This window comes from Pezoporus flaviventris, unplaced genomic scaffold (genome assembly GCF_033815535.1).
Source record: "Pezoporus flaviventris isolate CSIRO_AGI_PZ_B2104156 unplaced genomic scaffold, CSIRO_AGI_Pfla_v1 ptg000436l, whole genome shotgun sequence".
Classification (NCBI taxonomy): domain Eukaryota; kingdom Metazoa; phylum Chordata; class Aves; order Psittaciformes; family Psittacidae; genus Pezoporus; species Pezoporus flaviventris.
The window spans coordinates 59,266-72,294 of NW_026892983.1; the positions used below are offsets into that span (position 1 = coordinate 59,266).

Sequence of the window (13,029 nt, forward strand, 5' to 3'; positions counted from 1 at the left end):
GTTCCTTTCCTAGTAATACAGCACCACTTGCCAGAGTCAAGCAATTTGTAGTATTTCTGGCATTTCCCAGCAGTTCCAACCTGATTTATCCAATGTGGTTACTTCTAAACTGCCATCTCTGTCTCTTGCTACAGTCAATCAAAGTTTACGGCTTGGAGTGTGAAGCTGTGCTGATGCAGGACTTTGTGCTGGTTTATGATGTTCATATAAATACACGATGGGGTGGTAGATGTAGTGTTAAGGCAAATAATGCTATAAAACATTACAGCTGGCTTTAAATAAACCTCAGACCTGATCTGATTGGATGTTTCTGCTGGGTCAGTGGGGTTTGGGTTTGGTTAAAGGGATAAACTAGCCTTTGTTGGAGCCAGCATCATCCGCATTGCTCTTAACTTCCTCAGCTGGCTGTGAATTGATGGGTAGCATCTCACCCAGTGCATGATGTGCTGTACTGGGGTGACTTAGATGGTACCACGCTCAGGTTTAGCAGCTGGGTGGTTTGGAAAGGCAAGGATTTGATCCTGAGGATTCCAGTGTGGGTGAACCTGGATTTCCTCTGAGCTTTTGGTGATTTCTCTGGGTCAAGAGCTGCTTGAATGGCTGCCTGCCCGTTCTGCCTGTGTTTGTACAGATAAGTGTGCCAGTACAAACAGGGAGAGGAGTTCTGCTGTGTCAGTGAAATACATCCCTTGTGCGGGTCTGGCCGTGCTCTTTATGTTGGGATAACTCATAGGAACAGTCTCTCAAATGAGAGCTGGGATTGCTTAGCTCAAAGCTTGCCAGAGCATTTGCCAGAAGCCACTACAAGAGCTCGTGCTCTGGAGATGATGTATCCTATTCCCAAATCTGCTTCCTTAGCCAGGAGTTGGGGCCCTGTGTTTCACCCCAGAGATCTGGTTTCATGCTCTTCACCCCCATCCAAGAGGAAGAGAAGCCCAGTAGCATCTTCAAGGTGCTAATACTGGGGTTGGAGGTGGGAAGGGTCTGCAACCAGAAGCATTTCATGATGTTTTAGCAAGGTGTTTGTCCTGCAGGATGCCAGACCCAGACTTCAGCGTCAATGATGTGCGGCTCTGCGTTGGTAAGTGTCCGGGGAGCACAGGCTGCCTCTGGTGTGCCCTGGGCAGATGGGGAGGGATGGGCAGAGTCACTGGGTGTATCAATGGTCTGGTACCAATGGGAGGTCTGGTTATGTGGCTTCCCCAGTGTGCCTGAGCCAGTGGATCACAGCTTTTACCTGCTTGAGTCCAGTTTGACCTGAAGCAGGTTCAGTTTCAGTGTGGGTATGGAAGAAGATGAAGTTATGGAGAGGCCAGAGCATCCCACTGTTGTGGGTGGGTTCTTTGAGGAGGTATCTTGTGTCTCCTGGAGCATCTCTTCTGGGTGGTCCATTGTGCCCAGGGATGGTTCCAGTGACGTCTGTCTGTCCCGGCAGGGAGCCGGCGGATGGTGGATGTCATGGATGTGAACACACAGAGGGACATTGAGATGTCCATGGCACAGTGGGCACGTTACTACGAAACACCAGAGGCTGAGAGGGAGAAACTTTACAACGTCATCAGCCTGGAGTTCAGCCACACCAAACTGGAGAACCTGGTGCAGAGACCTGCTACGGTGAGCATGGCTCTTCCTTCCCTTGTGCTTGTGGGCCTCTGTAGGTAAGGTGCAGCCTGGCATTGAGTGCAGGAGAAGAGCTGCTCGTAACATGCATGGGCTCAACCAGGGATGTCACTGCTGTGCTCTGGAAGCTGCTGGAGCTGATCCCGTGTCTGACATGGACCTTGTTCGCTGGAGCTGATCTCACAGTCAGCCCTAGCCTGTGCATCCTCATCCTATATAGGCAAGCCACCATGGTCAAGTCCTTGGTGTGTTGCTCTGTAGAGAGCTGACTTCTTCTGCGGAGAGCTCACTAGCTATCAGCAGCTAATGGATTGGCTATCAGCAATTAATAGGAAGGAATAATTAAAGGGAAGTAACCTGCTCCTGCTGGCTGCTGATCAAGAACAAGCACCTCAGTTTGAATAGAGAGGTTGTCAGGTTGGTGCTCAGCCACAGGGAACACTGAGGACAGGATGGGGATGCTGGCTTCCAGCCTCTCCCAGGTAGCCACTTCCACTGCCTGCCAAGACCTTGGCTGTCATTCAGTCTTGGGTCTGCCTTACATCTGTGTGCTTCACTGATGCTTGGTGTGGAGCCCTCTCCTGCATCCTGCAGCCGTGATCAGCTCCACTGTGGCAAGAGAGAGGTGGCAGTGGAGAGCAAGGGTGGACCTGCCATCATGTATGGGACAGCAGAGCTCAGCTGCGTTTGGAGAGAGCAGCTAAAGCCTGGATGCTGGTTGAGCTTTGAGGTTTTCCTGGTGTTTGGAAACCATGGTCCCATTAGGACACCAACCCTGTGTGCAGCTGGGACTCCAGAGGGTTCTGTGGTGTGGCAAGGAGGGGTTCTGGTGCCGAAATCTTGGAGGGCAGAGGAGGCCAAGACTGGAGCTGTGCTGGAAGGGGGCAGGAAGCAGTACGACAGTGGGAGACCAGGGATGGACATCCTGGACTCCCTCTGCAGTCGGGGAAGAGGAAGGGGCAGCTCTGTAGAGACGTTCACTTCTCCCTGTTAACTGTAGAGGGAGCCTGGACATCTCTGCCTGCTCTGGGGCTGTGCTGAAGCTTAGTGACTTGAATCTCACCCTGGCAGATTCTGCCCAGCATGGTTTGTCTATCCCCAGTGCATACCAGTTCCTGCCTAGCCCCTAAGTAGACAACCAGCATCCCAGTACCATGCTTGGGATCTTGCTGTGGTGTTTGCTGCTTGTGTGAAATCAGGGGGTCACTGTACAGCAACTGGCATCAGAGCAGCTGGTCCTAAAGCGCTTTATGTGTGGGATTGCACCAGTGCAATGGGGAAGGTTGCACATGAGAGCTATGGGCCTACCAGGCAGGCATAGGTATTTGAGCTTCTAGGACAGCCAGGGAGAGTACCAGAAGGGGTTACAGTTCCCCTGTCATCTCTACTCATGTCTCCCACCCTTCTTGCTGTAGGTGGATTTGATTGACTGGGTTGATAATATGTGGCCCAGGCACCTGAAGGAGAGTCAGACAGAGTCTACGAATGCCATCCTGGAGATGCAGTATCCAAAGGTGCAGAAGTAAGTGACTTCCTGAGCTGTTCCAGTGGTGGCAGGCGCAGAGCATCTCTTGCAAGAGAACTGCCTAAGGCAGAAGTGGTTTGTACCAAGGGGAAGAGGGAGGAGCAGTCTGTTTCAGTGGGTGACACTTGTAGGGATGTTGCAGGCGCTTATTTAAGCCCCTAACAAATGATGTGTGGAAGGGTGACACTCTTGGTGCTCACCACCTTGAAACATCTGGAGCCAGCCCAGCTGCTGAGCATTGCCTGTCCTGTCCCATAGGCCTGTGACAGGGGGTTTCTAGAGCTGCAGATGTGTGAGGATGAGAGCTCTGCTCTTGCCTGGATTAGATCTTTGTGTGGGGATGTGACATAACTGCAAAGTGAGCTCTCCTGCAAACCACCACCTTCCTGCAGCTCAGGTGCTTAGCACTGCAGTAATTGTGTGCTGGCACTGCTGTGAGTCTGGGTTTAGGCAGCCCATTCCCTTTGAATATGTTTTACCTGCTCTCAAATGTTGCTCACCATTCATTTCACCTTATCCCTTTCTTGTTCTCCACCAGATACTGTCTGATGAGTGTCAAGGGCTGCTACACAGACTTCCACGTGGACTTCGGTGGCACTTCTGTGTGGTACCACATCCACCGAGGGGGAAAGGTAGGAGGACAGTCCCTGTTGGACAGTTACAGATGCTTTAGGAGAGTGGCTTTTAGTCTATCCTCTTGTTAATCCTTGAGGGTGCAGGTTCCAGACAGCAAATTGAAGTCTTTCCATCCTAAACTGGTTGATCAGAGGTGCACCAGGCACAGACTGAAAACCTGTGCTGTAGGGATGATGCCAAGACAACCTTATAAAGAGCTAAAAGACACTGAGTAGAATAACCCAATCCATACAGGGCCTTGGCTTCTGAGAGGTGATTTGGCTGCATGGCTGATCACCCCTTGGTATGGCACAAATAGCACACTGGGAGCAGCAGCAAGCTGAAGAAAGGTAGTTAAAGATGGATGGAAGCCGCTCCTAAAGCTAAGCGTTTCAGGGGGTTTAAATAGCCAACATATACGTAAGGGGTCACCTTAAAACATGAAGTGACTTCAAAAGCAGAAGCATTTGAACTGAAGGTTACTGACAGAGTTTCACTGCAGAACAGTTGCATGGTTTCTGGTGAGAAGTAGCTCTGAAACAGTGTCAGGTTTAAGCTGTTCTCTGGAGTCGCTTCCTGGAGCTGAGCTCAGCCAAAGAGACTAAAAGCAAACCTCAGGCTTCATTGTGTTTGAGTCTCTCTGGTTGCAGCCTTTATCTGAGTGCAGTGTTTGTCCCCTGATGGGTTTCTTCCAGCTATAATTGTGTAGGGATTTCATACAATCATGGAATGGTTTGGGTTGGAAAGGACTTTAAAGCCCATCCAGTTCCACCCCCTGCCGTGGGCAGGGACACCTTCCACTAGAGCAGCTTGCTCCAAGCCCCTGTGTCCAACCTGGCCTTGAACACTGCCAGGGATGGGGCAGCAGCAAACTCTGCCCTACCTGAAGAATCTGGGCTTTTCACCCACCTTTCCTTGCAAAGGAGATGTAGCTGCCAGACTTCTGTTGATGGTTTGTGGCTCCAGTGCCTTCCCCTGAAGACCTAACAGTCTCTGAACAGCCTAGTTGGGGCTGGATAGCTCCTTGCCACCTGCATTGCATGGATCCAGACAGGCTTAAATCTCTAGTTCAGCTGTAGCTCTTACTAACATGGCAGAAACACTCAGGTGGGTATCTCTTTGTCTCTAATACTCTGGTGTCATTGGTGGGCTCTGTCTCTTAACACTGATAGGAACAAAACCTCACAAAGCATCCCAAGCTCAGTCTGCCTGTGGTGCTCAGTGAGTTAGGTTAGGAAAGATCTCACTCAGCAGCTTGCCCTCTCCAATGGGACATGTGTTCAGGTTGCTTTACTGGGAATGTCTCTGGATTTGCATCCTCTGGTGGGGAAAGGAACAGATTTGGATGTCTGGAGAGGGAGCAGGGCAGGTTTGGAAGAAGCAGGCAGTATTTAATAGCTGTCAGTTATGTTATGACTTGCATACACGTGTTATCTTCATCTGCAGATCTTCTGGCTGATCCCTCCTACACCGCAGAACCTGGAGCTCTATGAAAACTGGCTTCTCTCAGGGAAGCAGGGAGACATTTTCCTTGGGGACAGAGTGTCTGAGTGCCAGCGCATCGAGCTCAAGCAGGGCTACACATTTGTCATCCCCTCAGGTACCACAGGGTGGGCAGGTCCCTCCTGGCCTTTGCTGGGGTTGTGGCAAGAGACTAAAACTCCTGGGACACAAACTGGGAAGAGGCAGGATTTAGCTTCCTCTTCATGTAATTGGGAGAGGGAGATGTGACGTGGCTGCCTCCTCTTGCTTGCCAGCTCTCAAAACATGCCTGTCATGGCACTGTGGATTCAGCCCAAGTGATGGGAAAGCTGTGGCTGGCTCACATCGCTCTGGATAGTCACTAAAGGAGGCTTTCCCAGTGCTTTTCATGGTGACATGCAGAGTGGTGTCCAAGGCAGCACAGCTCCTCAGCCTCACAGCTTGTGAGATCACTGTACAGTTACAGTCCAGTTGTGAAGCAAGGAAGGGAGCCAGTGTGTGTGTGTGTGTGTGTGTGTGTGTGTGTGTGTGTGTGTGTTTAAGGAGCAAGGTGACTGCTCTGGGCACAAGGAAAGGCAATGAAACAGTCTGCATGTACTGGAAATGGGAGGATTGAAAAGCATATAGCTAGAAAATGGGATGTTGGAAAACACTGAAACCCAGCAGGGAGCTGAGAAGCAAAACCAGGGAGAGACTTGCAGGTAACTGCTTTGCAGAGAGCTTGGGCAAGGAGACTGAGGTTGGGAATGGGAACACTCAAGAGTTAAAAGAATCCTTTAGCCTGACTTGGTTTAGGAAGCAGAATAACTGGAGGGCATCAGCAGTATCTGCATGCACAGTTAGCTCAGTGCAGTGCTAGAGAAGAGCAGAGGCACAAGAGATGAGGCAGCTGAAAAGCAGCTCAAGTCGGTTGATTGCAAGGGCTGACCTTTTAGAACCTGGGATGGATGCCTGGGATGTCTGTAACTTGTTCCTCTTGCCCTAGGGAATAGTCTCTTGTCAGGAGAAACATTGTTGGACCCCTGCTAATAACTGTTGCATATAAATTGTGTCCATAAGACTGTCTCTGGTGTCAATGGCTGCCTCCTTACAGCAGGACCAGAACAGAAAACCACAGGGGTTGTACAAGTTACTCATTTGAGTCCTGTTATCACAACTGACGCTTCTTTTGAATTGAGTGCCCTTGCCTGAACGAAACCCAGGCTGCAGTACCCAAAACGTTGGGCTTGTCTGCATTGCTTGGCCCTGAAGGTAACAGAGCTGGAATTTGTATTCCTTGGAGGGTATTTTAACAGTTAACCAGCCTTTGGAAGACTGTTTCCTTCTTAGGCCTAATACAAGGCCTAAGCACCTTGTATTAGGTAGGTAGGCACCGCTCCAGAGGTAGGATGACAAAAAGCATTGGACAGGAGGTGGATACAGGCACATGGGCCACCATGAGAGGACAGATCCATAGGTGTATTGAAGTGCTTGAGTACAAGTCTGTCTCTAGCCATTAGTGGGATCAAGTGAGCTGGTATTGAGTGGTGCAGCAGTGTTTGAATTAGTAGGGACTGTCAGTTGTGAGACCTTGACCTCCCCCAGGATGCTTCAAGCTCTGCTTTCTCTCCAAGGTTGGATCCATGCTGTGTACACTCCCATGGACACACTAGTGTTTGGAGGCAACTTCTTACACAGCTTCAACATCCCTATGCAGCTCCGGATCTACAGCATTGAAGACCGGACACGGGTAAGGACCTGTGAGAAGGTGGGAGGATGTGTGCTCCTGGGGTGGTGAGGAGGGTACAGCCAAGAGCAGTGCTGTGCAGGCAGAGAAGTCATCTCCCCCTGGGACAGATGGCTCCACCCCCAGCTCTCTGTAAGCATAATGTCCAAGCCTCCTAAATGTACAGGTCTGGAGCAGAGCATGCTGTTGGCAAGCAGGTGTTCTTACTTGCACCTTGTGGAGATATGGGTCCTGCTGTGCAGAGAGGCTTCAGGGCTATGATGGACAGCCTGATGGCTTCTCCAAAGCAGTTTAGGGTGCTGCAGCAGGCAGGACTTGCGGGTTAGCACTCAGATGTCAGACCATCATCCAGAGTAGCTGAGACACAGGATGATGCAGGTCCGCCGTCTGAGTAGCCTCAGGAAGGTGAGAACAGCAGCAGGGTCAGGAGCATCTTCTGCCAGCATGTGAATTGCTGGCCCTGATGTGACAGAGCCCTGATAGCACTCTGCTAAATAGCTGAGCCTGGTTAAACCTCTGCATAGACCAACTCTTTCCCTTCATACCAATCCTGTCAGATGCTGTGCTGTGGTTTGGGAGGAGGTCTTGAACCTCTTCCCTTCAGCTGCAACCTTTTGTGGCACTCTGCCACTTCTTCTTGTACTGATGAGAAGGTCTGTGGGGGAAGAGCTGCAACCCTAACAAAGAGAAATGAAATGTTAATGGCTTGCAAGTGAATAGTGCCTGGTCTCTGCTCTGCTTGGTGATAACATCCTCCTGCAAGGAGAATTACATCAGGCTGCCAGAAGGATGAATGATGCTGTTACACATGTACATGCGTTTCCTGTCTCTCAGGAGGGGATCAGTCTGGTTTGAGGCAGCAGTAATAAATAAGAGCTATCTCTGTGCTGGTGGAGGAGGCCTGAGCCAACCCCTTTTTCCTCTCCTCTTTTGCAGGTCCCAAATAAGTTTCGTTATCCCTTCTATTATGAGATGTGTTGGTACGTGCTGGAGCGCTATGTCTACTGCATCACCAGCCGCTCCCATCTCACCAAGGACTTCCAGAAGGAATCACTCAGTATGGGTAAGCCCCCTGCATTGACCATCCAGCCATTATTCCTCCCTCACCTGTGTCAAAGCACCCTCCTGAAGGGGTGCTGGCTGGCTCAGTGGGGTGCTGGCCAGGGGAAGAATCACTTTGGAACCATCAATTCCTCAGTTTCACAAGGTGTTTCTGTGGGTGTTTCCTCCCTTAGCACTGTTTGCTGCACTGAGCAGTCAGGACAGCTGATGGTGTTGCAGACTGGCCAAAGGAGGTGCTATTTCTTTCTTTCTCTTTAAACAAGCAGTCAAAACCAGACAGTTTTGCTTCCTCTTTTGGTACAGGCCAGGTTCCTTTGCTTGTGTAAAACCAGCACACAAGTTCCTGCCCTTGCTGGTACACACAAAGCCTTTAATAGAAGAGGTGAAGGGAAGTTGAAGTCCCCACTGCTGTACTGTGGGGCAGAAATGCCTTCTGGCTGATCATGACCTTCCTCCACACAGAGTTTAAAGCACTGTCAAAGTTATGTGTGCAGGGAGTCTCTTGCAAAAGGAATGTTTGGCCTCCTTACAAGAGATGGTTTCGTACGGAGAGACCTTTCTTCAGAGCAGGAGAAAGCTGAACAGCATCCACCCAAGGCCCTTGAGGCAAATCCGTCCTCACTCCCCTCAGAGGCTGTGGTTACTGACCCGAGGGCACCTCTCCTCACAGCTACAGCCTCTTTGGGGCTTTCTGTCCAAGGAGCTCTAGCAGAGGGAAACAGCTCCCAGTTCTTGTCCTTTCCCTGTGGTTCCCTGAAGACCCCCTTCAGCACTTGGTTTGGGAAAGGCCATCTCTGTCCTCCTCCTGCCTGGAGGTCTCCAGCACCTTCATCACCTTTACCGCTGAGCAGTGTGAAGTGGGAACTAATGCAGGGAGCTGAGAGGAAGGGAGCAGGAGAGCTGTCAGAGACGGGTGTTTTATCGTGCACCATCAGGCCAAGAGGCCTCACAATCATCTAGTTAAAGTCCGCATCCTCTTTTTCCCACCGTGAAGGCAGGATCAAGGTCTCAAGTCACTCAGGACCAAATGTCTGCAGATCCCAAGCCCTCCAAAGCAAATCGGGTTGGATGGGGCTTCAAGCAACCTGATACCGTGAAAGATGCCCCTGCCCATGGGTTGGACTTAGATGATCTTTAAGGTCCCTTCCAACCCAAACCATTCTAGTATTGTATGAAATCCTATCTAGGGTGTTGCTGTCTCCAATTCTTGGATGTTTTCCTATGTCCTGTGCCTCGCCTTCCCACAAAATGAGCCAGGAATGGGAAAAGGTTTTAGCTGTTCTTTTCCAACTGCAGAATGTCCCATCCTTTCCTTCTGCTTTGTCCCCATAATATATCTGTTGCTCCAACATCTCTGATGGACTCCTCTAGAAACCCCTTCTGTGAGTGCCTGGCCACTGTGCTCTTCTCACTCCTTTTCCATCATGGCAGATATGGAGCTGAGCTCCTCGGACTCGGTAAACATGGAAGAGGAAGAGGAGGAGGAAGAGGATGAGGATGGAACAGGGAAGGAGCCCCGGCGACCGATCACAAGGAGGTCCATTCTCACCAGCCCCATTGCCAACGGTGCCAATGTGGACTATGATGAACTGGGCAAGAGCTGCCGGAGCAGCCTTCCAGGTCTGAAGAAGACCCCATCTATAGACTCTTCTGACTCCAGTCGGGGCTCCCAGAATGGCCAGGCCTGTGATCCCAATGGAGGCAGCCCACGCAAGAGCAGGAAGGTGCATCTGACCCAGTTTGAGCTGGAGGGGCTGCGCTGCCTCGTGGACAAGCTGGAGTCACTCCCCCTGCACAAGAAGTGTGTTCCCACCGGCATTGAGGATGAGGATGCTCTCATCGCTGACGTCAAGGTAGGGAGGTGTGATGGGGATGCAAGTTCCTTTGGTTGCCAGGGTGCTGGGATTGATCCTGACCTTATCTCGCCGTCCTGGATTGAGGGGGTGATGTGTCTGCAGACTTGGGGTCCTTCCTCTCCATGAGGCTTATATTGCACCAGTTGATGTTGAGGGACACCCATGGCTTGGATTTTGGGTTAGGGCTGAGCAGCATGGCTGAGACTCCTCTGGAGACCCTCTGGGCCCTGTCTGGGTCCCTTATGGGTGTCAGTGCAAGGGTGCTTGTCTGTGATGCCATTTGCGTCCAGTTCTGGCTGTGGACTCCTTGAGCTGCTGGACGCTGACAGTTAGAGCCCTTCCCTTGCCCCAGGTGGATTTGGTTTCTTTGGGTTGTTTGTCCAGGATGTGGCCTTAGGTAATGTGAACCTTACCCCTTCTCCCCATCCTGCTTTACACTGCTGAGCTGTATCTGCCAAACCTGTTGAGCTGCCTCCAGGAGCTGTCTCAGCCCTTTCAGCCTCACTCCTCCCCAGAAATCCAGTTTAGTCCCTCAGACCACAGTTACCACCTTCTCCCTTCCTTGCTGATGGTGATCTGCTCAGCTGCTTGCCTGTACCAAAGCTGTCATCCAGACACAGCCATGGGTGTATCCTGGTCTTTGCCGTCATGTTTCTTGGTTCCAGGTGCTGTCTCCTGACAGTTTTACGTGGTAAATCCAGTGCTGTGCTGTGTTTGGAGCAATGGGTGCAGCTTTGGGGTGCCAGGGTGAGCTGTTGTGTGCAGGCCAAGCTCTGGTAGAGCTAAAGGAGTGTGAGTAGGTGCTGCTGGAGGGCTGTGCTTCTGGCTTCCTGTGGCTTCTTTAAGTACTCAACACGTGTGTTTCTGAGCCACTGCAGTGGGGTGGCCTCACCCTTACTACAAACCGGATGAAGCTCTGGAGGAAGTCAAGCTTTGAGCTGTGTTTCATCCTTCTTGGACTGAAACAGGGAGGCCGATGGGGTGTGTTGGGTGTTTTGAAGACAGAACATTCAAGGTTGCCAATGTTCAGCTGGGTTTTGAGACCTGCTCAAAGGGCTTGGTTGTTGTGGAGCAGATGGATGTGCCTGTGGTTTTGATGTGACTCACCAGCCCCTGTCTGGTTGTAGCTCACAGCTGGGCTGTGGGTGACAGTCCCTGCAGTGTGGTCAGAGCAAACGGCTTCCCTGAAGGACTTGCACCTTAAAGCTGTTCTCAGGTACAGGAGGATCCTGAGCTGCAGGGCTCTGTTTCTCAGGACCAGCGGCCTCCCAAGTAAAGGCTGTGCTATGGAGGATCCTTGGGGAATGAAGATCCTTTATCAGGCTGCAGTGGCAGAGGAAACGGGACAAGTTTCTCAAACTACAGCAAATCTGCCTTCAAAGCCTGCCTTGTCCTTAGAGGGGGTGGAAGCGGCAAATAGAAGTTGGCTTCTAAAACCTGGCAAGGGGGAAGACGTTTGTAGCTAACCCTTTTATAACTGCCCTGATCACTGAAAAGCCCAATGAGTGAAGGTCTGGTTTTCAATATCAGCAGCTTGTATGGAGAACACCATCTCTATTTATTCTATTTTTTAAAGCAGGACAAGTTGTTACCAAGCAAGAGGTGTGAAGTTTCCATCTGTGCAACCATAGCTCATGATGTGGGATGTAGATCCTAAGCCAGTCAGGTTTCCTTTGGAAGCTTCCCTCCTCTGATGGCTGTTATGTTCTTGCACTCCCAGAGCACAGTCCTGCCATGGCTGTGTTTAAGCACAGCCCTTCCTTTCTCTGGGCTTGTTCTGGTGATCCTACCTTTCCTTGCTGCTCCTGGGAGACATAATCTTTGTAGGATCCCTCATGCTGCACTGCAGACCTGAGTCCTTTATGTTCATCTGTTCTTCCTTTTGTGCTAGTGGAGAATTAGACCCTACTCCACTTTCAGTGACTTAAGCTAAATGGAAACCATACATCCTACGCAGCATCTTAGCCTGACTCTGAGGCCACTGATCTGCACCAGGTACTCTCCCAACCTTTACATCTCAGCAGGTGAGGTCATCAGTGGACCTGGGATGAGGACTTTGGGAAAGACCTGCTCCCAAAGAAGCACAGAATCAACTCGGTCCCTCCAAGGGTCCAGTCAGCAGATGCTGTGTTGGTGGGAAGCAGGAAAATGCTTCCCTTTCCCACAGCCTCCTGTGTGGTCACGAATCCGGGATGTCTGTATGTTGGGTCATGTGAAGGAACACACTTCTGTATCTTGTCATGGGTTGAGCCTGGAGTCATCACGTGGTGGGATGTGACACTTTGGATATGACAAAGATGTGCTTCTAGTTCCATGGCAGGAGGGATTGTCCATCTGTTGGCACTTTAAACCCATCCTAGACAGGGCTGCATTGGGCATCTTGAACAGGAAGAGCATGTTGCCTCATCTAGCTTTGCCTTGGAAAGCTGCTGGTGTCACCACATCACCATCTCTGAACCAGTGACTGTGAGAGATGCTCTCCAGTGGCTTAAGTGAGAGGACCAGCAGGAGTCAAAAAGGCTTTAGCACTGCCCCAGGAGAAGATCTGCCCTTGCAAAATGAGGTTGAGACACATTGTTTTGTGGCACTGAAGTATTGCTGGAAAGCCTCCATGCATCTGGTGATGCTTCTGTGCATGGTCTGCACTGGGGTCATCAGAAAGATCAGTGACAGAGGCGGTTCTTCTGAGAGGCTCTGTTGTGTCTTGGTTGCTCCTGTCCATCACTTCTGATGGACCCACCTCTTGGGGTGTGCTGGTTTCCATCACTTGGACATCAAAGGAGCGGGATGGTTCACGAGGATGGGACCTGCTGAACTCAGGGGAGCTGAGCCTACGTTTGAACCATTCTCTTGCTGCAGGGCCACCAAACCCTGTGGCCTTGGTAGCTGTCACAAATGGGTTATATCTGGGCTCTGCATGGAGGTGGTGGAGCACCAAGCAAGAAGAACCTCTCCCAGACGTGCTTTGAGCTCATCTCGAAGCCTCCAGTGTGGCACTGCCCTCATACATGGCTCTGTTGTGTTGGGTCTCCCCATGATCAGAGGCATCTTCTCACTCCTCTGCAAACACATGTTGCTGTCCCCGTCTCCTCCTCCTGTAGGTCACATCTGCCTGAAGCATTCCCTGTGCTTCCTGCTCTCCT

General features: G+C 51.1%; 1 protein-coding gene across 4 annotated transcripts in view; it reads left to right on the forward strand.

Moving 5' to 3' along the window:
* Positions 1 to 13,029, forward strand: part of KDM2A (lysine demethylase 2A) — a 49,670-nt gene that overhangs the window by 23,635 nt on the left and 13,006 nt on the right. For 2 of the 4 annotated variants that reach the window (XM_061443591.1, XM_061443594.1), the window contains exons 6-13: positions 1,035 to 1,081; positions 1,436 to 1,614; positions 3,036 to 3,142; positions 3,684 to 3,777; positions 5,207 to 5,360; positions 6,856 to 6,971; positions 7,905 to 8,031; positions 9,402 to 9,883. In XM_061443591.1, coding sequence (XP_061299575.1) covers positions 1,035 to 1,081; positions 1,436 to 1,614; positions 3,036 to 3,142; positions 3,684 to 3,777; positions 5,207 to 5,360; positions 6,856 to 6,971; positions 7,905 to 8,031; positions 9,402 to 9,883 — 1,306 coding nt within the window. The remainder of the gene's footprint in view (positions 1 to 1,034; positions 1,082 to 1,435; positions 1,615 to 3,035; positions 3,143 to 3,683; positions 3,778 to 5,206; positions 5,361 to 6,855; positions 6,972 to 7,904; positions 8,032 to 9,401; positions 9,884 to 13,029) is intronic. The other 2 variants (XM_061443593.1, XM_061443595.1) reach the window with 1 other exon arrangement.